Genomic DNA, 25,814 nt, shown 5'->3' with positions numbered 1-25,814 from the left:
CTCCTCGTTTGAATTCCAAGTTGGGTGGAGGAGCGGTGGATGTTCTATGTTTAAAGTAAGTTCATATGTGCTTATGCATGTTTATTAGTCAGAGCTTTGGTAGACTAGAGGCTAGGACCCTGACCTGGGAAGTGAACAGCACCAGTAGCTGTGGGTTCTATCCTCCCTCCCAATGATCTCCTTTTGTTCTAAATGCTATTGTAATTGTGTTATATTATTGTTAGGACAGATTTAACTTGCACCCAAGCAGAAAGTAGATGCAAATGATTCACTCTCACACTTGAAAGGAACTGCACAATTTGAGTACACACAGAAAAGTGTACCTAGGCTTAAGGCAACAAACTTGCATATTATTATCCATGTATAGATTGCAATCATCTTTTCCCTGCATGTTACCATCCAAGAAAGTTACTTTTCATGTCAAGTGGGAGTATATACGGTATAGTACTTGTTAAACTAAATAAAGAAATACAACTATATTCATATAGAGGTATATAATAACCCAAATATAGGGTGTCAAGAGAACCTAGCAATATGCATTATAGCTTTATGTTTGGATGAGAGTGCTTTCATTTTAGGCATTGCTGCACTGTGCCCTGTCCCACACAGACAGCAATTCTCTATTCTTAAATCCCCTGTGGTCTTTCTTTGAGCATGTGATATTCAATATGTTTAAGCAGCAAATCTCTGCCTTTTGAAAAAGGAATGTAGGGTAATGTTGGAGAGGTCCCATCACAGCTCCCACGACTGCTCCCTTTTTCAAAGTCAAGTGCTCAAACCTCTACACTACCAACGCTCTTGTTATGATGAACACACAAGCATGACTGAATTAAAGAAAAGGGAATAGCAGGTTATTCAGCATCAGGCGCTAAGTGGAGGATGTCATTCCATGCCTATGCTGCAGGACAGCAGATAAGGTGACATGTTGGGAATGGCTAAACATCTGCGCATGGGAAGAGCAATCTTGCGCCACATTGTGGAAATAATGGAGATGTGCAGTTAGATTTATTTGGGACCAATACATTATAAGGATAAAATAAATAAATGTGTATTGGGTGTCTTGCCGAGGATACAGGTTATATAATAGCTAAAATGCACATTGCTTGTCACCCAAGATAACAAATGTCCATGACAAGTGCGTTCAGGTCCCTACTATGCTCTAATCCATTCAGTAAGAGGGGGATAAAATAAGAGGTACATAAACTAAGCCTAGGTCATTCTGGAATGCACAGGATCTGATAAGTATGTCCACACAGCCCCACGAATAAAAACATTTTCAGTGTGTTACTGTATCAGGAGGCTATGCACAAGGAGAATATGTCTTACCTGCAACTCCTGTTCTCCAGCATTGGTATCTTGCATAGATTCACATTCAGGGAATATTCTCAGTCGACAGGATGGGAATCCTTGGTTACTTTTTGATACGCCTTGCCGTAGGCATTTTGTAGCCTAACACTCTTGTTATGGGAGTTTTCGGTCCCCACCAATGGGACCTTGATTAGCTCTAGAGTAGACCCTCCCATTCCTCTTCCTCTCAGATTCTGACCCTGTGGTACAGATGTCCATGGGGTGTAAGTGGCTTTACCCAACGGAGTCATAGGAGGGCACATGTGAATATATGAAAGATACCAGTGCTGGAGAACAGGAGTTACAGGTAAGAATCAGTCTCCTTCTCCAGCATTGGATCTTCCATAGATTCACATGCTGTGAATAGACTATTTAGCAGTATACAGACACTGGAGGTGCATACAGGTAAAACCCACCCAGCACACCTTCAAGCAAATTCATAGGATCGTACCTTATTGGAACAGGCATTGTTGTACAGCTCTCCCTGTCCGCACTTCTTCGGCATGCTGCTTCTCCAAGCAGTAGTGCCTCATCAAAGTATGCAGCACTAACCAGGTGGCCGCTTGGCAGATGCTTGCGATTGGGACCCTGACCACCATGCCACTGAAGCTGTTGTAGCTCTTGTGAAATGTTCATGTGGGGGAGCTTGGACGGGTTTCCCCGCTGACTTGTGGCAGAAGACAATGGCCAACGAGATCCACGTTGCTATACTTTGTTTGGATAGAGCATTGCCTTTATTCATTGGGCCATACGATAAGAAAAGTTGCAATGATTTTCTGAATGACTGTGTTTTGTCAATGTAGTATTTTAACGCTCGCTTGAGGACGAGCGAGTGTAATGCCACCCCGGCCGGCGATGAGGGTTTGCTAGAGAAAACCGGTAAGGTTATCATGGAATCCTTATGGGAACAAATTGTGGATTTTTCATGGGAAGTACCTTGTCCTTTTGGAACAGCAAGTATGGTTGGTTGATTGCAAGTGCTTGCTGCTCCGACACCCACCTATCTGATGTAATAGCCACCAGGAAGGCGACTTTCCATGACAACTATCCCAGTGGTGTGGTTCAAATGGTTTCTTCATGAGTCCTGAGAGCACAGTGTTGAGGCTCCATTCTGGCTATATCCATCCTACTGGTGGAAAACCTCTGAAAAGGCCTTTGAGGAAATGCTTTATGAGCCTGCGTCCGTAGAGGGACACGCCTTTTTGCATCTGGTGTGCCTAGAGATGGCCACCCAGTGCACTTACATGGAGTTGTGGGAAAGGCCTTGTTTGGCTAGGCCTAGCAGGTATGGCAGTATATCCTCTGGCATCACCTGGAATGGGTTCAGCCGCTAGATCCTGGCTACACTCTTGCAATATGTTCAGGCTTCTGAACTCTGCAAAGTCGCGAGCCATGCCATCAGGCAAAGTGATTAGAGGTTGTGATGCAGTATTTTCCACTTGCCTTGCGTTATGATGTCTGGCCGATTGCTCAGTCAGATGGGTCTGTCCCTGGAGAGCTGAACCACCTTGGAGTACCAGGTCTGGCGAGGCTAGTCTGGAGCAATGAGGATCACCTTGCAGGAGTGATGCTTGAAGGTCTGTATTGTTTTGCATTGGATTAGGAAAAGCGGGAACACGTCACATATAAAAGCGAGCGTTTTTCCCATTGAGCCCTTTTGGGGCATCCTGCTGGCATACCTGGCACAATTCTTGTTATGTATCGTAGCGAATAGGTATACCGTTGGTCGACCCCAGCATTGGAACAGTGATTGTAGCATGGAGAGTCAAGCTCCCATTCCTGGTTCTTGGACATTTTTCTGCTGAGGCTGTCCACCGCCTGAATGCTGATCCCGTGTGCAATGGCCCAGTGCCATGTCAGTTGTGCTTCCTTGGACAATGTCCTAGATCTCGTTCCTTCTTGCTTTCACAGATAATACATTGTGGTGGTGTTGTCTGTGAGGACTTTGACCGTTTGATTCTCCAGTATTGGGAGGAAAGATTTGAGTGCCCATCAAACCGATCGCAGTTCGAGTACATCTATATGTAGGGGGGCCTCCTGGCGCATCCATAATTCCTTGACATGTAGATCATCCAAGTCAGAACCCCACCCCTGGAGGGAGGCGTCTGTAATCAGAGTTTTGTCGGATGTTGGATCCAAAAACGTTTCCCCCCTTCAATGGCTTTGTTCGTCCACCATTGAAGTTGTGAGGGCAGCTTGAGAGGGATATGCACTTTGTCCCCCCCATGATGCAGTTGTCTGTGACCAGTTTGCTGCTAGGAACTCTTGCAGCGGTCTCGTATGAAGCCTGCAGTACGGGACCAGCAGTATGCACAATGCCATGGTCCTGAGCAGCCACATGCATTGCCACACTGTTTTCACTGTGATCATAGTGAACTTTTGGGGCTTTATAAATTTGTTCAACCTCCAAGGCCTGAAAATGAAGGCCCTCTAGAATGGGCCTTCATTTTCCATTCGGTTTGCGGACAACAATGTATCAGGAGTACGCTCTGTTTCCTCTTTGATCTCTGGGGACTTTTTCTATGGCCCTTTTTTGCAGCATGCGCTGCACTTGTCGTAGGTGTGTGGTCTTGTGTGCCTGTGGTTGGTGGTTTGGAGGCATGGGAGGTGGTGTTTGTTTGAATTCCAGTAGGTGCCCATATACTACCACATCCAGCACCCATTTGTCCTTTGTTATTATTTCTCTCCAGTGTGTGGTGAAACTGGAGATCCTCCCTCCCAGGGTGCCATGAGATGGATTGTCACTGTTCGGTTTTACCCTGCCTTCCCCTTTGGGATCCGGAGGGCTGCTTGCAGTGTTGATTTTGTTGAAAACCTTTGATTTGCAGTATCCCTGGTAAGCTCTCTTGTACCATTGCAAGTAATATGCTGAGACACTTAAGTATTGACTTCCCTTCTTGGATGAGGACATGGATGTTCTGCCGGCTGCCCTACTGAACTAAAGAAAAAGGTAGACGGTTCTGCAGGGATGTTAATGGCCTGACTGTGTCGGTGTCCATCTTAATTGTTTTTAGATCTTGGTCAAACTTGGGTCCAAATAGCCCATCACCCTCAAATGGTGGACATCCGGGTGGAAATCCGTACATTAGAGCCACGTTTGTCTTCGTAGGACCACTCCATTGGCCACTGGTTTAAAACCTGGGTTCACTGAGGTCTACCAACATGTTAACACTCAGGTTGGATGATTCTTCTTCTTTCAGGATTGCATTTGCCTCCTTACGCTTCTCCTCTGGGAGATGCTCCATTACTGGTGTGAGTTTATGCCACATCTCTCTGTCATAATGGCTATGATGGCTGGGGAGTTGGCTGCATTAATTGTTGTAAAACCAATCGCTAAGGCCTTCTTACCAAAAGCTTTCTGCTTCCGGGCTGCATTGTACGATGGTACAGCACATTTTTATTTTTTGGATTTAGCTTTGTGGCTTGCCACTGACGAGACCACTGACTCAGAAGATGACTGGGAATTCAGTTATTTTGGTGCATTTTCCAATTTTCCAGTGGGTTGTACTGTTTGTCGAGACAGCCTTTGACTGCTGGAATCGTGAATGGTAGCTTAATTGTTTTAGGTCCCTCCTGCCAGACATGGTTGAGGATGGTGTTTGAGACCACTGCTTTTCTCCTCTTACCAACATGGTCAAATAAAAAGCATTTGTTCTCATCCTTAGAAGCGAGAAGGCCAAACTCCATGCACACCCTCATTATCGTGCAATGGAACCCTGAGATGTTGTCAGGGGGAGATGGTTTTGCTGATTCTTCAACCTCGGGAAACTCTTGGGGGGAATCTGTGTCCCAATCATCATTCCTTCTCGGAGTAGTGGACGAGGATGTGGTGTTGTGGGGTTTGTGTGCATCTGAATCTGTTAGTTCCCCTTCTTCCGGCACTGATTGAGTTGGTGGTGAAAGGGTACGGCTCCTTTTGCGTAATGGAAAGGTTGATGTTGGTGACACACTCCTGCCCCTGCGTATTGGTCGAAGTGTGGGGTGTGCTAGGGGTGACGGAGAAATTGACCTGGATTGACAACACCCTGTGGAAGACCCTGCTGAATTTCCCACTATGTGTACCTGTGTCCAGAAGGGAAGGGCCTTGCTGATCTTTCCCGCAAAGTAAACCTGAGTCTGACCGGGGATTGTTCTGGTACCTGTGGTACCGCTGGTTGAGGTGGTGGTAAGGCCGGCATCCATGGTCTCATCAAAGCTGCATCAAGCTGGGTGATCAATCTATGCAGGGACCAAGAGGATCTGCATGGATAGTAGGGCCTGTGGGTTGGTTAATAGCGCACTTACCTCCTGTTGCTGAATTTTTATGTGGGTGGGCTCCGTGGGTGGAGCTGGGCGTGCCTCTTCTTGTGGCTGTCACGGTGCCAGGCCTGCCTCCTCTTGTGGTTGTTGAACCGTTAGGTCCCCTTCCTGAATATGGCACCCCGCATTGCCAGACTAGCTGGAGCCTCCTCCTGCAATATCACTGAGTATTCTGAGTCTGACTGTTGATGCTGTGTCTCGAAGTAGGTATCCACATCGTACTGTAGTATCTACTCTGGTATTACCTCAGAGTACTGGATAGGGGAGACCTGGCTGACATGTTCTGTGGTCTCGTCTGGTTGTGGAGGCTGCACCTCCTGAGGAAGTTCCTGTCCTCCTATCGACAGGCGTGCTGTTGACAGTGTTGACGGTGCAGCCTCCTTCTGTGGTTTCTTGGGACCCAGGGTGTGTCTTTCCCTGCTGCCAAGGTTGCAGGCCGGGGTGACGGGACCCTGTCCGTGTGGTCTTTGTTCATGGCCTTCTTCGTCGATGAGTCCAGTTTATGGTGTGTCATCGACAAAGTGGTTTTGTGGAGTGTTGTGGATGAGCTGGACTTTTGGAACGATGTGGACGAGGCTGATTTGTGAGATGTCATCGACGAGGTAGTTCTATGTGGCATCATCGAAGAGTCAGGAGCCTCATGTTTCATCACCATTGACGGGCCGGCTTTGCGCATCTTTTGCCACTCTTTGCCCATGTCGTGTTCTGGGAGTGCTTGTGCACCTTCCGTGCATCGTCGGCCTCCTCTGACCCGTGTCTCAGCCCTTTCAGAATGGTTGACGGTGCGGTACTTGTGCGACCGGCCGTGCGTCTCGGGTGATCTTTGTGCCCCCCTGCATTGATGAGGCCTTGCCCTCGCTCACTGACCTTAATTTATGCTTGTGCTTTTGTCCCTCTTTTGGTTTGTCGCCTTCTGTTGCTGACTTCCGCCCCAGTGACGTCCGTCCCCTTAGTTTTTTCACCTGCCACCGACAGCTTGTAGTTATGGGCGACCCTGTGCTTGGTCTTCTTCACCGACCGTTCTTCCGACCTTAGAAGAGGAGGCTGCCAATGGATATTGCGTGGAATTGGATGCTTCATGGCGGTGTGCTGACTGTAGGGGCCGCTGGGGGTAAGCATCCACTCGGATGGATCTGCGAGTTGACCCGCGGAGACACAGGAGTCCCATCATGCAACTATTTTACAGGATTCATCCACTGTGGGACTTGACTGGATGAGTTGTTGTCACTGGCCCCCTCACTTCCATAAAAAATGCAGGATTAGTGGATGATCACACGTCACTTTTAACCCTGAATGTGCACAGTTTTTCAATAATGCGGGCCCTTCTGTGTCCTAATGAAAGAGAAAACTAAAATCACAGCTGCAGTGAACAAATCATGTAAACCTGCCTCATTAAGTTTGCACCTAATTGCATTTCCATGGTATGGCTATATGGCAGTAAGACAGGCAGCTCTGGGGTGCAATATATATTAGCTGTTTAGTGGTAGATTACAACCGAGGGACTTCCACAGTGTTGCTGATTCAAATACCACTATGACATTTCCCCAACCCCCACCTTCAGGACCTTTTAGTGTCTGGGACTGTGACAAGAAGTGGAAGGATTTTGGCAACCCAGGAAAACTACCAGCGGTGCAATGTAGACCCTCTTGCACATAAGTATAAAAATTAATACAAGGTTGCAGTACTGCTTTGCAGGTGTGTTTTATCTTCACACATCATATGTTATCAAGTCCTACATATTGGAATCCAGGACGTAGTTTATCCCTTTGTAGCATTGCATGGTGCCTCTGACTTGCTTGCCTTTGTGAGGCACAGCAACAGGGAACAATCTAAAATGGATGGCTATGTCCAAGAAGATGCCAAGAGGCATTTGGTGGACACCTCTCCATGCTTCTGGTTTCTGCCTGCAGGATGCATGAAGTAGGTCATCTGGGCAAGCAGCAGTGTGAGCAGACGCCTGAAGCTGAGCAGCAGTGATGAGTAGGTATGAAAATCATTATTAAAAACGTGTTTGTGTGCATATTTGTGTATTCCTGCCTGTGTGCATTCAGGCACATGTTGGATGCCACCTGAACAAGCTATGAATTGTGGAGGGCGCAGCGGTAATTTCCCCCTGCCCACAAGTCATGGGGGCCACCACAGAACAGTGGATGCACCTTGGGGGTGCTGCTGTGGCATGTGCCCCCTGCCCTGCCACAGGGTATGGGGGACACTGAAGAACTTCCAGTGAAGCACAGAGGTGTGGTGGTGAGTGTGGCGGCCCCCACGGGACATGGGGCCACCACAAAGAGAACTAAGAACACTGCGGTATGCAGCGTTAAATACCGAGCCCTACCATGGCCGACAGGGCTGCCTGAAACACAGTGATGTGACGCAGGCCACATGGGGTGATTGGGTGGCCACAGGTGGTGCATGGAGCCACACAAAAGTAACAGGTGCACACGTCCCACATGAAGTGATGGCCCCTGTGTTGGAGGGTTTGACTATCCAGCTTTCTATGCTCAGCCTCCCCCCTCTTTTTTCGTGAATGGATCTCAATTTGTACAACTTGTAGGGTCCCAGGTAGACTAATCAGATACGTGTGGAGCACAGAGGCATAGTGATTGATATGCTATGATATGTAGAAAGAGATGTGAAGAAAGGCTGAGGAATGGGTTCTCCCCCCCTCTCCCTTCCCTCTAATTTTCTCTCTCCCCTCTCCTCCTCCCCCTCTCTCTCCCTTCTATTACCATTGTCCAACTCATCTCCACCCCCCCAAACCCCCCACCTTCAATTAATTGCTCTTTGCACTGTTTTGTCGATTGATTCATGATGTAATTTTGCTCCCACTGTTATTTTGTTGTTGTTATCTTGTATTATGTTGTTCCACTGTACAGCGCCTTGGTGTAAGGCGCTCTATAAATCAATCAATCAATCAATCAATCAATGATCATTTCTGATGGAAAATTACATGGAGGATTCCATTAATTGTGACTTGCTCAACTGTCAGAATGTTTTGTTTTGTGCTAACTGTACTGCCTACACCAATGAGGTGTTTGTTGTTGATGTTGATGTTAAAAAAATGAAAAATATAATAAAGTGTTTAAAAAACACTGTGAAATTCTCAACATATTAACTCAGGGAACAGTTCATTAAAAAAAAGTCAAACAAGAAAAATGTGTTAAAGCCCTGTTACTCGCAGGATCTTCCATTTGGCATGGATGGGAAAGGAATGGGTGAAGATATCACTGTACCCACAGCCCCAACCTCCGAAAAGCCTGCAGACCAGTGGTGCAGTACAGGATACCACAAGAAGGAGAAACACATGTACACGGGGTCAGGAGAGTCATTCCTCAATACTTGTGAAATAAATGTCTACTGGACTTGGTTTGGTACCAGAAATAAATAGCTCTATATCAGGGGTCTGCACTCTTTGGCCAACTTGATATTTTGGACTCCAACTCCCATGACCCTTCACTGTTGTCTATGCTGGATATGTATATAATAAGTTCCACTTCACAACTAAAAAACCACAGCAAAATGTTAACGATTATGTTTTAAACAAAAGAACTTAAACATGTATCTCTTTTCAAGACACAACTAATATGTTATGCGATTTTGTGTTATTTTGATTGGTATTTGGAAATTACGTGGCTGCCATAGTCAGTACGTCCATCAACGCGAATGAGCCAGTGCAAGTCACAGCTTGAACCACAAATATGTTGAGACTGTGGGGAACAGCAGTGGTTGGCGGCAACAGTGGCAGGGATCTGCCTGCCCTGATGTGTCACAAGCATACTAGAACACATTTGGGAGCCAACACTTATTTCTTTTTGCAAATGGGAGGAGAGGGACATGGAAGACTGACACAAGATTGGTAGTTTGTCCAAATGCTTTTATTTAAATAATAAAAGGGGTTGGAAAAAATGCCTCACTAGCCCTAACTCTATGAGCGGTTTCCCCGACTCAACACAACTTCATCAGAATGTCAAAATCAACATTCAATGTCCTGTGTCAAAATCCTAATAAGATCCTCACACTCTATGTGCTACAAAGCCTCCTACAAGGGAAAAATAAGGGGTTTGTGGGCTGCTTCCACACACACCTTTTTCAGCTCCTATTCACAAAGTTCCAATATGGCAAGCACAAAGTCCAAAAGTGTTCCAAAAACACAGTTACCTGGTGCTACAATTAAGATTCTCCTACTTGTAGGTCCGCTTTCGTTTCATGAAAGTGACTTTCTTCCCTTAAAGTGAATCTGGTAATGCCAAGAGGGACAATGCACTTCCCCTGGTCTTTCCTCAAGATTAAGGAGAGCAGTTGCTTAACAGCCTCTTCCTGCCTTTTGCAAACTTGGTCTGCTCTCCTGCCCCGTATTGCCAGTATGAGTTCCCCAGATTCACTGGGACGAGGAAGAGTGTTGCTTGTACCAGGCACATGTCTTCAATGCCTGCGAGTCCTTTAACTATGCTGCCTTTTACTTATTGTATTCTAATGCCAATAAAGGGAACTGGTTTGTTTCCCGATTCTCCCCATACCTTTCCCTCCTGGCACCACCCGCATACCTTATACCGCTCTCGGCAGAGCGGGATGCTTCTCCGCGGTCCCGGTACTTCTTGTGAGCTTTCCCCTTCCTCCCGAATGTTCCGTGATGTGGTCCTTAAAGTCCCTCAACGTCGCTCTTCCAGGAGCCTGTGATATGGCCTTTTCTCCAGTGCAGCGGGAGACGGTGCCTGGGTTGTATATTTGGACGTGATCTGTGTTCAAATATTACCCCTCCAGCTCTCTGCAAGGTGGGGGCTTACTCTGCCTCCAAACGCTGCCTGTGTTCGAACATCGGCATTCACACCAGACTGCAAAGCCTCGCCTGGTAGAACTCTCTTTCTGTAATTTAGGAACGCCACCCGCATTCCATTAACGACCATCTGTCTCTATCACAGGTTGCAGGCTGATTGCAAGCCTTCTGGTTTGGTTCTCATGTGCTTCTTCTTTTCTTATTCGCCAGCAACAACTTCTCAGTTCCCCACCACTTCTGTTACTTCTCCACTTCACACTACTACTACTGCTGCTACTGCTTCGGACTCTTTCGTTTGGTTCCTCCTAGACTTTAATTGGAGGATTATTCCTGGTGTTTAGGCAACAACTAGAACGTTACTGTCAAATCTGTGCATCCTCGTGTGGCCTCCTCGTCCCAGTACCGCTTACATTTAGCATTCATGTAGTTTTATACAAATGCACTACTTGATGTTGAAAATGAGTGTTTGTTAGAGAAGAAAAAGGGATGTGATCCTTGGATTCGTCACACAAATTATAAACTGGGAAAGACTGTCAACTATACAGCATCTGTAAAGCCAAAGAAAGGCAGATTTACAATGAACCACGGCACAGGAAAAGGCTGTGCATAGGACCCACCAGTGCCCCATGGATTGTGATGGTACAGATCCATGCATGAGCCAACCGGCCTGAGCAGCAACAAGAAAAGAAGCCCCCTCAGGCAGAATGAACAAGTCCAGGGCGAAGCCCCGGTGCACCCAGGGCAACACAGCCAACGCTGGAAGGGTGAGGTGAGGCATCTGCCATCAAAAGGGGTAGAGGCAGATCAGGGAATGTGGCTTGAATTCCCAATGGGACAAAAAGAGCTTCCCAAGACCAGGGCCCTCATTCCGAGTATGGAGGCAGTCATGGCGCTATTTTGCGCCATGACTGCCTCCCATACCGGTACCGGGGGACTTACCGGTCCAGTCCGGCCTTGGCGGGACCGGTAAATCCCCATTCACCAAACCATTCCCATTGAGCCCCGATAGGGCTCAATGGGAATGGGGAAGTAGCTAATAACGGTACCTGGTCAGACCAGGTGTTAAGGAAGGGACCCGCTAAGGGAACTCGGAATAGGGCGCAAAGGGATTACCGGCACCGGTGTCCTTACCGGTGCCGGTAATCCCTTTGCGCCCAACTCGGAATGAGGCCCTGTAAGGTGGACAAGAAAAGCATATGTTTTGGATGGGGAGTCAGTTTTGATAGATGGACAAAACATGTGACACAGTAAATCAGGGTCAAGTGAGTTCATTTAAGTAGTCAGTGTGGGAATGGGAGAAATGACGATGGATATTAGGGGCTTATAAAAAAAAAGGGGACTCCTGGAAATTGGAAATAAACCATAGTGCATTCAGATGTCTTATACTTATTGATGCTGGTTTCCTACTGATCTTTAAACGAAATGTATGTTCAGATATGTCGCGTCTTGCATGTTTCTTGGTCCATGGATACAGAAGAGATAAATCCTTACAGGCGCTAGGAGTTTTTCTAAAAATAAAGAGTTTTCCTGACTTGGTACAAGCTGGGCAAAAGGTGCAAGAGAGGGACAAACGTATTGCATGTGGGTTCATATAATTAGGGCTACTTGCCTCCCTCTTTGCACCCTAAGTATAGACTCTGGGATACAGAGCCAAGTATGATTCTTGACTCGAGAATGGGGATGGGATAAATGGGGTTTGTCGAAAAGTAAAGAAGGTGTTCCTGACTTGGAACAACCTAATCAAGAAGTGAAAGACGGTAACAGCCTCTTGCATACGGATGTCATGGTTTTTAGGGTTACACGTCTCCCTCTGGATCTTCTGATCTAAGGACAGACTCCTGGATATTGCTCCTGGCACACTGCTTGGCCCAGTGTTATGGATGCAGCTTCCAGAAGCATTCCAGACACTAAAAGACAGTGATAAAATGGCAAACATGCTCCTTGAGCCCAGTCTAAGTGACATAGCACTCAGCCTGCCCTTTGACTCTCAAAGACACTCTGAGAGATATAGCACCCAATTCTCTGTTTGTAATCCTTCCATGTACAGAGTGCCTGGCTCACTTCTTTAACTCTTATTCACAGTCTCGTGGGATAAAGCCACAAGCTCACATCGTGAGAGATAGCTAGCTAACTCCAGTATGAATATACTTCCCAGCTCACAACTGCACACATCTGGAGAGACATGCTGCCAAAAAATACTTCATTCAGGGATATAGTGCCCAACTCGCTTGGTGGAAGTTTGTGGAGCATTGCCTTCTCAGCCCTGTCTGGTGATAAGTCTTCTGATAGTCGCTAAGTACTGCAGATAGGCCAGCTGGCATAGGTGCCCCAGATGTCATCCCCACTGGGGCCGGTTTGATGGTTCTCTGCTCATGTGCACTGCATCATGTTCTTCCCCTCATCTAAAAGTAACTGCCCCATCGCTAATCTTCCTTGGTCTTTTATAAGCCATATCCTTATGATGCACCCGTGGCATGCCGTGGTTAGGGTGGTCTTGGACTTTTTTGCACTTCTTGATAGGGTTTTACAATTCCTCAGTGTGTTGGTCCCACCTGCGGATCTTGGGTGTTGTTCCAAGGTTATATGAGCTCCAGCAGCCATTTTAGATTTGGGTGATAGTCCCGCTCTCCAATACTGGCTCCGAAGTGGCAAGCCCTGGTTTTCCTGCTCCTTCAGATCACTCCCTCTCATGCTCTCCAGTGGATTCCATCTGGCCTATGGGGTTCCAATGTGAAATCTGAGCACAGTCTTACTCCAGCAGCACTTCGCCTCCACTGACAGAGATAACGTTCTGAGAGCATCCCTGCTGGCATAAAGGACGCAGCAATTTGTCATATCAAGTATCTAGTGGGGAATGTCTGCCCAGTCCTATGTTCTTCCTATGTAACGCCCACAAGGGTCCTTGCTGGGATATGGGACTCTGCTAAGATTCTAGAATGTGCATATGTGGCTGAGCCAACATTCCAATAGACCGGTCTCCATGGCCCATTGGGGTCAACTTCTGCATCTCATAACCTCATGTCTAGATGCAGTGTTGGACCACAGGAGTAAGGGTATGTTTCATTAGGTTAGTCATCGTTCTCAGAGTTGCCTGATCTAACTGGACAATGGGGCATGGACTAGAATGGGGAGCCTGAAACTCTCACCCTGAATCGCCTCGTGGTACCAAATGGTACTGGCCCGAAAGTCCTGGTAGGCCAGCTTTACTGGATCACAAAGTGTCCTGCGTGCCCTGGGATAAGGTCTGGACTGACTCTGTCATAGAGTGTTACAAGCCCCTATGGACTGGCTATCAACTCAACTGGATGAGAGACAACATTGCAACCAATATTTTATGTCTACTACAGGAGTGTCTACAAAATCTAAGAGCACAGTTTCTCCAATATGTATCACTATCTTACTTACCCATTGCCTCTTAACCAGCAATGACGCTATTGGGTTGCTGTATGCTGTGACCCTCTTTTTGAAAAAAGTAGGGGAAAGTAGCATTCCAATATGGCCGATGTGCAACTGATGCTGCGCGGTCACACAATTCAAGACCTTCCTTTCTTTTTGACTCTTAGAGGAGCATGGAGGTAGGTAAGGAAGTAGCGGCTAGAGGACAGTAGCTGATGCCGAGGTAAATGTTAAAAAGTGAGGGTTTGGGCAGCATGCAACACAGCAGCGATGGGATTTCTGAGGGCCATTGGGAATGTTGGTCATACCACAGAATATTGCTCAGAACGTCTCAGTCCTGAAAGACTCTCAGAAATTCTATGTTCTACTCCGAGTGCTAATCTATGGTAATCAGAGCAAACCTGAACCTGTGTAGAAGACATTTGCAGCATGTGTTCCATGTCCTTTTTTAAGTACCCATTTTACTGATTGTAACTAAAACACAGTGTCCATGATTTAGACAATGTTTGCATATTTATATTTGTGTTTAATGTTAGCGGGCACACAAGATGTCACAGTGGCAATGCGCAGGGATGGCACAAGCTTGTGTGAACTGAGCAAGGGACCTGCTCTTCTTCTCCTGCAGTGCCAGAGCCTATAAAACAAGTTTGCTTTGGGTGTTTGGGCAATAAAGCAACAGCCACTGAACCCTCCTATAATCGAGTGTCGCCGAGGTCCCCGAATATCTTCCTTCCCCAACATTATTTCCTAAACCTCATTATCTTCCATGGCTAAAAATCACAATTAGATCCACAACATCTTCCATGTCCCAATCTATCATCTACCCCACAATAGTTACATCATAATTGTTTCCTATATATGCATGATCTTCCTTTTGCTAGTTTATTATGTATTCTCCATTACTTCCATACATAATCAGTTCACATTTCCACAAATATATTCTTTACCTCTATGCATACAATGTCCTCAAATATCTCAGATCCTAAAAATTCTCCCAAATTCCCACATATCCACATCTCCTCCTGCCCACTTTATCAAATCCATGTGTCCATTTACACCCGCTCATTGCAATCTCACCTTAAGGGAGTAGGCCAAAGCAATGAAGCCAAGGCAGCAGAAGTTGAGGTACACAAAGTTGAAGATGGACCACAGGTAATAGTCGTTCACCTCGGTGGTGTCCGGGGAGATCTCAATCACAGTGGCCGGCGTGGCTGTCTTGACTGCCGCCGTGGCTGTGGTCACAGTGGTGGAGGTAGTGGTGAGTGTGGTTAGCTTCTTCTTCTTTTTCTCCTTGTCCAGTGAGTGCTTGCACTGGGCTGGGGGCCAGGTGGCATCCCCCTTGAAGCCCTTGTTCTCCATGAGTGGGAGGGCAGGGAGGGCTGGAGAAGGCAAGGGAGGTGGAGGAGGCGGGAGAGCAGCTCTCGACTGCAGCAGGTACAGCCCAGGGGGTTGCGAGTGGTTGGTGGGCTGGGGTCCCGCTATCCGGACCACGTCTCGGGGTGGCAGAACCGGGCGGGGGTGCCTCGGCTTCCTGTCTGTGGTGGTGGGACCTGGGTCACATGACTTGGTTCCCCTGAAGAGGAAGAGACTGGTAGGTGAGAAGGAATAAAGCATGTCGGGAGGAAAAACGATAGAATGATAACGCATAGAAGAGTTATGTTAGTGTGTGGAGATAGAGAGAGGAGCAAAAAGAAAGAAAAAGGGACAAAGGGGGAGAGAATGTAAAAAGCAAACAGAAAAAGGGAAAGAAAGAAGAGCAATGAACAAAGGATGAATGAGATTAGACAGTAGAAAATTAGACAGGGTGAAGGAAGTGCAAAGAGACGGAAGGGAAATGAATTGAAAAGACCAGGGAGAAGGTCAAAGAGGGAAGGGGAAGAGAAGGATGAAGAGAGGGAAGTGAAAAGGGAAAGAAAAAGAGAAGGGCAAACATGAGAAATGGTAAACAGAAGAACACCAAAGGGGGCAAAAAGGTAAAGGCGAAGAGAAAGAGAGAAGGACAAAGAGGAAGGGGGCAGAGAGGACAGAGAAGGGACAAGAGTGAGGTATAAGAGAAGGAAGGGAACGAGCGCGACGACATAGAGGAAACGAAAAAATTGAAAGTGAGGAAGTGAGATGTGGTATTGAAATAACTTGCCAAAAAAGGTAAGTACGTGAGAAAAGACCGGAATGGGAGTCGTAAAAATAGAAAGGAAACGACGTGACGGGAAATACATGGACAGGTTGGTGGAAGAGGGAAACAGCGTAGAGTAGGAAGTACGGGGAGAAGAGCAGAAGTGAAATGTGAAAGAGAGAAATGCAAAAAGGGAAGTGACCGAGAGAAGCAAACAATAAGAAAAAGCAAAAGGAAAAAGAGTAAAAAGAGAAAGGTGTGAGAGAAAAAGGTAAACAGGAGGAAATGTAAGCAAAGATCAGGTGAAGAAAACGGGGGAATGATTTAAGTGAAGATGGCCAAATTATGGCAGAGATGTAGGGGCGAGGGAGAGAGGGCCAGTGAAAGAGAAGAGGGTAGACAAGGAGAGAAAGAAAGAAACAAATATTACATCTTATAATACCGACAAATCCGGATTAATCTTCGCCTTCTCTTTAAACATCGTCAAGAAAATCCCATCTGCCACTAATGCCGACTCATCTCTGCACACTGCTCTGCTGGGAGCCGCGTCCTCGGTCTCCTTCTCAGATATCCGACTTCACGCCGCCTGGTTCCCTCTCCTTCCCTTCCTGCCCCCTCCCCCCACCCCTCATTCTGAACATCAACTCGCTCATCACTGCACCCCCTTCCCATTCCTGAACGTTTCTCGTGTCGTTCTGCATATCCTCGGCTGTCTCATTCAGCACGTCACCCCGACTCATGCTGTACACCCCTTCATTCTGTAAAGCTCGCTCTGAACATCCCCCCCTCTCACGTAGGACGCCGCTCTTTCACTTGCACACCTCCCTTCTGCCATTATTCACAGTCCACCTCTCATTGTGTACACCTCTCCACTCCCATTCGGAATACCTCCCTCGTCTACAAATGCAGTGAGACAAATCACACACGGATTGCCATGGCCCCCATCCAGCCATAGAAAGAATGATGGGTAGACTGCACACCTAACCTTGAGGTATTGAAATAGTCAAACATATTCGAGCTCAATTCCAAATAGCTAAATAACTTCTCTTGAGGCTTTTTCGAATTGAATTTTGATTTGGATATTTGGAAATTAATTTGATCATAAAAATGTTTTGTTAATCTTAGCAGCTTCCTAGTTACTTATTATCGATGAAATGTTGTCATTATCCTTCCCTACAATACATTCTTCCTACGTAATGTTTAAAAATGTGTGAATTAAAATGATTTAACCATCTGAATTTTGCTGAGCTGATAAGTGGTGTCTCTCTAAAAGCTATGAGGGCTTTCATAATTAGTCCCCATCCAGTCATCACATCTTTTCCAGATTGTTTGCCCATTGGACGGTTGAATGGTACGGTCTGGCCACTGGCCTGGCGAACAGGACATAAGAAGCACTTTCACAATCCATGCCCCATTCCGTGGACAAAAACAGGACTTCGTATCCATTTCACTCACTCTGCTCATTTATAAACGTGTGTCCATTTCATGGCGACCCCACAATTCGCTCGTTCTCTCCTTACAATGCGCCGAAAGCTGGGGAGTAAGACTCTTCTCAGATACAAGAATAATTCCATGAGTTTATATACAGGATACTCTTGAAAATATTTAGTATTCCGATTGGGAGCGTCTGGTCAATGCACTTCTAGGCCCAAGAGAGAATTTTAATATTGGTGGACAAGCTCTTGCAGCATCTTAACAAATTGGGGTCTTTTTGGCCTGTATAAGTTCATGGAAGAGTAAAGTTGGAGGTTTTGGAGTGTACACTCTAATGCTCTAATGGACAAGCCTTGAACCTCCTGCCCCCTACACCCCTTAGACCCCCCCACTCCCCTGATTGGGGCATACCAAATTATCCATCAAGTAAGATAGCACCGTGGGCCTCATTACGAGTTTTGCCGGTAAATCTGATGATTTACTGCCAAATTCGTTTACCGCCACTGACTCGGCCTGTGGACTTACCACAGGATTACGAGTGGTGGCGTGACAATGTTAGTCTCCGTTTTTTGAGTCAATAGGACTCCATATGAATTTTGAGCAGATTTACCACGAGCAGTAATTCTGCACGGTAACTCTGATGATCTTTGATGGTAACGTGGAAGCTATACCTCCAGCTTCTTGCAGGAGGTACATCTCCCACCTTACTACCAAGCTCCTAGTGTGGCAGTGTGGTGTTAAAGTGCCAGTAACTGAATTGCTACCACTTTACCGCCACTTTTGATAACATCACCATAGTCATAATGAGGCCCAATGCTTTTGTCATAGTTTGGTATTCAATTATGTTTACACCCCAGTAGCCCCCTTGCACCCTAATATCAGAAGTATTTGTTTTGCTTTCTAAGAGCGGTCAGGAGCACGGCTCCTTGAACCATGTGATGCAGTGTCACACAGCTTAGAGTCCTTGCTCCTTCAATTGCCACGAGGAAGATACTGCAGTGAAATCGTGAACAACCAGGTAATTCTGCCAGACAATGGCAAACCAACAGGATTTAGACAAGAAAAGCATGTGCTTTATCTGAACAAGATTCCATCAAGGAAAACACAGTATTTTCCTTAGATTTATGCTATGTGCCAGGCGACAGGGTGTGTGTGGAGCATGTGACGAATCAAATTCCGGGGTACCAGTGGTCCGGGGTTAAATATCGGTTTCTAAACCATTAATCTGCCCCACACCTCTAATACACCAGAATGGATCTGAATAGATTGGATTAAACAAGCATACAATTAAAATTATAAACCTCCTTTTCCAATTTTGGCAACGCGGACCAAACGGCAGTCATATCTCCTCTAAAGGTTGTGGATCATGGGTTAGTTGCAACAAAGTGAAAATACAATTAGTACCCAATGATAAAAGGGGTGTCCAGTCAAGGTTGTATACAAATATCTACTTAATTATTGTCACAACAGACAGACTAACAACACTATGAAATACAAACCACACTGTAAACGAATGCAGAGGACAGTTTCAATGAAGGAAAAGGGATGCTCTTTGGATACTGATAGGAGGGTAGTTGGTGTGCTTAATAACCACAACAGTTTGTTAAGATTTCTTGGCTTCAGTACAATGGGGGCAAAAGGGCTTACTATGTCTCTAGGGGCCTTCTGGGAAGGACCGGGGGAGAGAACCACAATGTACCTTATGCTGTTCGTGTTCTCAGTGCGAGACAGGGTCAAGTCGGCTTCACAGGGCTTTGCAGGCTTCTGTGACAAAGTGAAGGTCAGGAGTCAGCTGTGGGTATCAGATGGCAAGACAAATGGCTGCAGGCTGGCCTACATGGTGGCTTGGGCTAAGGAATCGTTGTCTCAGTGCTGATCGGCAGTTCTGAAGCTCTGGTCGAGATGTCTCGGGTGTCGTGCAGCGACTGTGGCTGTACAACAGTAAGCATTGCAGTCAGTTGCGGATCGAGGAATTTTACTATTTCAAAAAATTTCCTTTCAGGTGGCCAGTGATAGTTGCTTGTTGAGGCACTTCTCCCAGCGTCTTCAATGGGCTCATGTTGTCCTTTAAGGCGGACTGCCCGCAGCTGTTGAGTGTGTTGCAGACTGCTGCCTTGTGCTCTTTGTCGAGTTCAGAGACCTGCTGGCACTTCCGATCCAGGAAGCTTGCTTCAGAGTTTAGCAGGGCATGCTGTGTGCTGGCCGGGTACTGGTTCTGGCTTAGCTGGATGTCCTCTCCCCCCACCCCCGTTGCCTGGGAAAAGTTTAACGGAGGGATCTTGCTCCCCTCTTTGCATATCCTGGCTTTCCTTCACTGGAGGAAGATGTAAGGCAGACTGGACCTTCAGCCAGGGTCAAAGGTTGAGTTTTTCTTTCTTCTTGTGAATTCTTCAGATGTTTTGCTTAAAGAGTGGCTCCAACCCACTTTTAAAGCCAAGTGGGCCACAGTGATTGGTGTAGGCTAAGCCTAACTTAGTGAACCAATCCTGGGGTCCCTACCAACAATTTTCTATATGCGTGAGGTCATAACAAGTGTGCTTTGCAACAGGAAAAGGTAAAGGGGAGGAACAGAAACCAGGTGTGTCCCTCAACCAAGATGGCAGAAACCCCCTCTCAACAGAAAGAGCTCTGGGCTCACTCCCATGTGCTTCTTAATCCCACCCATGTGCCTGTCTGCTGTGATCAAAGAGTCTCTCTGGTTAATGGATCACCCTGTGGTTCCTATTTAAAGCGGCAGGTCTCCCTTGAAGATGTTGAGAGACTAGACTTGCTGGCTTCCGCAAACCACATTCTTCTATCTTATGAATGGGGTACCCCTAGCGGGGTGGCCTACTGCAACAAAAGACCCAGACATGTCAGTTCACTTGTCATTGATACTGAGAGCGGGAGGTGGTTTCAGGTTGACACAGCTACATATGAAAGGTTGTTGGGTTTCCTGTCTCCTTTGTTATCCTCAGGGGGTACCCTCTGTTGGTATGTTAATTGCTGCCACCAGATGCAGGGCCTAACAAAAGAGCAAGGCGGTTCCATGGAGCCTTTGTCAGTTAATCAGTCTGTCCATGGCAGGGTGAAGTTTGGCTTTCCATCCTCCTGGGATGACATTGTGCTCTCCTGGGCTGTCATATTCTAACTAAATATAACAGGGGCAGACTGCGCCTGTCCGCAGTGTTCAGCCCGGAGTACACAGGTTTATACTTTGTTGTGATGTGAGTAAAGGAAAATGTGTGTGGATTTTCCACACATATTTTCCGCAGGTCAGTCTGCCGTCATTCCATTTACTTAAAAATGTTTTAAAAAAGTTCACGTGAGCACATGCCCTCTATGCGGATAGTCAAATTCCACACAATGCAAAAGAGTAATACAGCAAATTCACAGCATGGCATACATTGTGCCTCATTTGGGAGTGTATGTAGTGTTAAAACAGCTGTAGAAACCACGTTTAAAATGTTTATGCATGATTTATGCACATCTCAATTCTCCAGGAAGTTTCTTTATTATTTGTTAAGCGGAGAGGGAGGGACAGATTTAAATGTATGATCCACCACCCCTTCCACTCGGCTTTGCAAATACTGGAGCATTGGATTTTGATACGGACGGGGCGCTGTTTATTCTGATGCAATCCACCTGGCTTTTGCACATATGATCAATCTCATGCTCATATGGGAAGCATTGCATCGGGACTGGGTTTAACTTATATGTTATGCCCCAGTAATTTCCTCGAACATACCAATAACAAAAGGTAGTTTCTTCAGCAATACTAATATAGTATTTTCATTGATGCAAGTATAAGACAATCACTGTGAACAAATACAGTTGGGCTCAATTTCCCAGTGCCCGGACATTGCACAGAGAGGACAGCAAATGTGTGCACTCCCCTTCACGCAGTCCCCTCCATACAAAAAGCAGGCAGACTCCATTGGAATCCATGCAAATGCCTCCCGCCAGGCACGTGGTTGGAAGAAGGCATGTGTGCTCCATTTTGCAAGTGGAGTAAATCCCACACGGTAAACTGTGTCCAGTGGGATTCCCATGTAACATTAACGACCATGAGCGAAGCATATCATTACTTCACTTGAAAAATGAGCCCATGGCTTTTGTTCACAGTGATTGTGTTAGCATGGAAATAGCTCCTTCATGCTCAAATCCTGTTTGGACCTGTTCGGACCGGGAGGACCCAGGGCTCAAACTCCTGCTCAGACAACAGGTAAGCACAGGCCAACATGCGTTTTCTCTCTCCGTCCCCGCAGGCCATCCCCACCATCATCAGGCAACGCCAACATCAATGGCATTGCCCCTCCTCTAAGGCATGGTCTCTGCAATGCAGCAACTTCACCCATATCAGCCCCATGTCCATCAGCACCCCCTCACCGCCCACAACACGGAAGTTGATGCTCGCCAACGTCCGCTCGGCAATCACCCATGCAACAGGCATCGCCAACCTCATTACCACACACAACCATGACTCCATCTTCATCACTGAGACCTGGCTTTCACCCACCTCCAACAATAAATGTCTGAGCTACCTTAGCTCAGAGCTCAATAAGCACTCAACCCAAGATTGGCCCAAAAGGTTCCCTGACACCCACATCCACCCACATCATAGACGTCCTTGTCCCCAACAGCTAAGGCATCCAACAAAGAGACCGACCGAACAAGACAGGAGGAGGCCTTGCAGTCGTGCCCAAGATCTTATGGCCCTGCACCAGACTTGACCTTTACAACATTGGCTCCTTTGAAGTCCTCTCCTGCCACTTCCCGCTCTCCCCAGAGGACACAGTCACCTTCCATTTCATCTACAGACCACCCAAACCCAACACTGCCTTCATCAGAGACTTCACCGACCTGGACACCACCATGTTCTTCACACACGCCAACAATATCTTCCTAGGATACTTCAACCTCCCAGAGGCAACAAGGCCACCAAACCAATCAAGGAAGCTCTCCACAGTCTTCTCGACACCCTCAGCCTCACAGAGCACACAGAAGACCCAACACACAAGAAAGGTAACGTCCTCGACCTAATCACCACTACACTGTCTTCCCTCCTCTACAGCTCTCCTCTCTGCTTCACTGGTCTGACCACCTAATCGTGCCTTTCAACATCATGCACACCACCCCAGTCAATCACTCTGACCAGAAACCCATCACACACACTTTCAGGTACTTCAAGAACTTCCTGGTGGAAGCCTTCACTGAAGACCTTGCCAACTTCCACCTTACATGGACCGAGCACCCCCAACTGAAATGCCACTCTACTGGAAGCACTCAACACCACCCTTTCATCCTCTATTGACTGACATGTGCCTCTGAAACAATGCACTTGCAAACTGAAACCATCAGCACACTGGTACATGCAAGCATTGAACCTCAGCAAAAGAGTAATCAGGAAACAAGAGAAAACCTGGCACCGCTCCAGGACCGCATCCCAACCTGACGCTCCTCAAGGAACTCAGAGCAACCCGCTGACAACTCATCAACACAACCACGGCCTCCTACTATCACAAACACCATAGCAGCAGTCGACAACAAAAGCAAAGCCCTCTTCAAAGTGGTCAAGCACTGCATCAACCCGCTATCTGCCCCTGCCATACCACATTCCATCGAAAAATCCACCACCGTCAACACCTTCATCAGCAACAAAATCAGCAATATTCGCCAGTAAATAGACACCAGCTCTGCATCCACAATCCCACCTCACATCTCTCCTCGTGGAATTTCCACACCCTGGCCACTCCTGTTTCTACTTGACCTCTCATCTGGTTTTGACACAGTAGACCACCAGGCACTTATGGACACGCTACATCGGTGCATGGGGATCAGCAAACTTGCCCTACGCTGGTTCAAGTCCTACCTCGCCAACCATCAGCAGTTTCTTCAGATGGAATCCTCTTTAATCTATACATGGAGCTGCTGGGAGCCCTCAGAGCCACACACAAAATCCACATCCACCAATACGCTGACGGCACACATCTATACCTCAAGATCGACTCCATCAAGGACATCAATAGGCTCTAAACCTGCCTCTCACTGATCCAGTCTTCTATGTCCAGTGCATACTTGAAGCTCAACCCCTCCAAGACCAAATTCCTACTCCTCACCAGAAACACCAACACCCAGATATACAGACCTGGCTATCAACCATTAACTCAGAGGGCTTAACTCCTGAGCTTACTACCTGCACCAAGTCTCTCGGGTTCCACATCAACAAACACCTCTCCATCAAGACACACATAGCTAAGAAAACTCTGCTTGGTTGGACTGCTTGGTATCAGCTCTCTGTCGTATGGAAAGTCAAGGCCTTTCTCCCTTCATACAGCTTTAGATCCACTGTTCAAGCGCTGGTCCTATCCCACCTGGATGGGGGCAATGCACTACTCCAAGGCCTCTCCTTGTCCTCCCTTGTGCCCCAGAGAAGGTGGCTTCACGCCTCATCAACTGTCTAGGCAGATACAACCACATCACCCAGGCCCTCATTGACCTTCACTGGCTCCCAATTCATGCACGAATCACCTTCAAGTCTTGCACCATCATCTATAAGGCAGTCGTCCTCACGTCAACCAGCTACCTTGTGGAGAAACTTAGCATCTCCAGTGGACATCGCACCACTAGAAGCCAGGACAGATGCAGACTTCAAATCCGTTGGTGCAAAAAGTAAAGGATCAGAAAACAAGTATTCTCTGCTTATGCCCCAAGACTATGGAACCTCCTCCCTGTCAGCATCAGATTCGTTCCTACAATTCAATTGAACCTCTTCAAGGAATCTCTCTGCCTCAGCACCTAGGCCATCATATCATCCCTCGTGCCACCTGACTGGCTAGACGCCACCTGCCCCTCTCCTCACAGCCACCCAGGACAGCTGTACCCCTCCTCTGTGCCCCTCTGTATCCCACCCGCTGTATATGTTACCTCTGAAAAGCACTCCGCTATGCATCTGTACTGTTTTATACCTGTGTAAAGCGCTCCTTTATCTATTTGTATTGTTGTATACCTCTGCAAAAGGGCTCTGTTGCTTCTCTAAGCTAGGTCCGCGCTCATTAAATACCATAATAATAAATAATAATGCTGTGCTCTACATGTCAGGCATGGATTTCATCATGTGAATATAGCCTATTTGAGCGTGTAGAATTACTTTATATTTCAAGGAGAACTTTTGAGTTTGCAGCTTATGTTAAATGTTAAAGGTATTTATGTCACACACTGTCACCAATGGAATTGCTCCCCAAGCGCTCAGGTGTACCTGTAAAACAAGAAGCGGGTGGGTTAGGTTAGTCGGGTGAAGAGGGAGTAGGAAAGTGAGAGAAGTGTTGTTTTGTTGGCGGCTTCAGTTCGGTTTTCACAGTGCTCTGAGCTTTGGTGTGAGTATCGGACCGATGCGAGACCTCGTGTGCTGTTGGTGCGCTTTATGTGTTTGTTAGTTTTTGCGGTGTGGTGAAGTGCGTGCGGTTTGCTGGGCGAGAAATGGTTGTATGGATTTTCAGGTGAGTTAGGTTTGCAGAGATTTGAGCGTGGGTTAGTAGGTTATATATCCAAGGCCATTGCAGGTCTTGTTCTATTTAACTGGCATTCCTGTAGGTAATCTTAATTGCCACTTTCCTTTCTTGTCCATATAATTGTTATGAGTGCTTCCTGCAAAGATGTACAGCCAGTCAGGGAAGATGGTCCAGTGGAGTTTGTCTCGGGGTTAGTCGGTCCCACTAACCCAAGGGTAGAAGTCGTCCCTTCCGGAGCTTCTCTTGTCGATCAGGAAAAGGAGTTTCAGCACAGCAGCAGGGCTTCACCAGGCAATTCAAAGCCCCAGGAGGATGCAGTAAGCTTCGTTCATGGTTTCTTCGTCCGGTTGTTCTTCCCAGTAGCCGACAGTCTTCAGTCCCAAAACCCACCCCTTTTAAGCGGGTTTCTCCCATGCAAGCACAGCCTAGCTGTCACTCAAAACAGCAGGGTGGCTGTCCTGAATGGACAGCCAGCCACCCAATCAGGAATGGGTGCATTCAGGCGTTCCTAAAGACAAAGGAGAGGGGAGTTTCATGAACCTCCCTCACTTCCTAGCTTTCCAGACACATTGGAGCCAGAGGCGGGTTTCAGTACTGAAGCCCGCCGAAGGCAAAATGAACAAAGGGCTCAAACCTGGCTTGGCATACCAAGTAAAACCCAAGAGAAAGACCTCACAAACAGAAAATGGCGATAAAAAGACCGGGGCCATTTTGACAAAATGGTCATCCATGGGTGCTTTACTGCAGTTGAGGATTCAGCCTGCGGTAGAAAAGCACAATGGTAGGAAAATTAAACCACTGCCATCAGCCATTAAAAATAGTGAGGGTAACATAAAAAATGTTGCATGAGTAGGTAGGATAAGGGGCTACTAAGTAACCCCCCAGCACTCCACATAAGATGGTGCTTGCTGGACCTACAAAGAGAAGAGGTAAGTAAAGTCATTTTCACTTTACCATTCCT

General features: G+C 46.9%; 1 protein-coding gene across 4 annotated transcripts in view; it reads right to left on the bottom strand.

The window, feature by feature from the left end:
• IFITM10 (interferon induced transmembrane protein 10) overlaps positions 1-25,814 on the bottom strand; it is a 263,727-nt gene that overhangs the window by 139,376 nt on the left and 98,537 nt on the right. The window contains exons 1-2 of one of the 4 annotated variants that reach the window (XM_069623957.1): positions 16,360-16,517; positions 14,894-15,389 (exon numbers count right to left, since the gene is read on the bottom strand). In XM_069623957.1, coding sequence (XP_069480058.1) covers positions 14,894-15,389; positions 16,360-16,361 — 498 coding nt within the window. In that variant the 5' untranslated portion in view covers positions 16,362-16,517. Of the gene's footprint in view, positions 1-14,893; positions 15,949-16,359; positions 16,518-25,814 lie in introns of those variants that run through there. The other 3 variants (XM_069623955.1, XM_069623954.1, XM_069623956.1) reach the window with 3 other exon arrangements.

This window comes from Ambystoma mexicanum, chromosome 11, assembly GCF_040938575.1.
Source record: "Ambystoma mexicanum isolate Mex_15411 chromosome 11, UKY_AmexF1_1, whole genome shotgun sequence".
Lineage (NCBI taxonomy): Eukaryota > Metazoa > Chordata > Amphibia > Caudata > Ambystomatidae > Ambystoma > Ambystoma mexicanum.
This window is presented reverse-complemented; position numbering and strand designations above follow the sequence as displayed.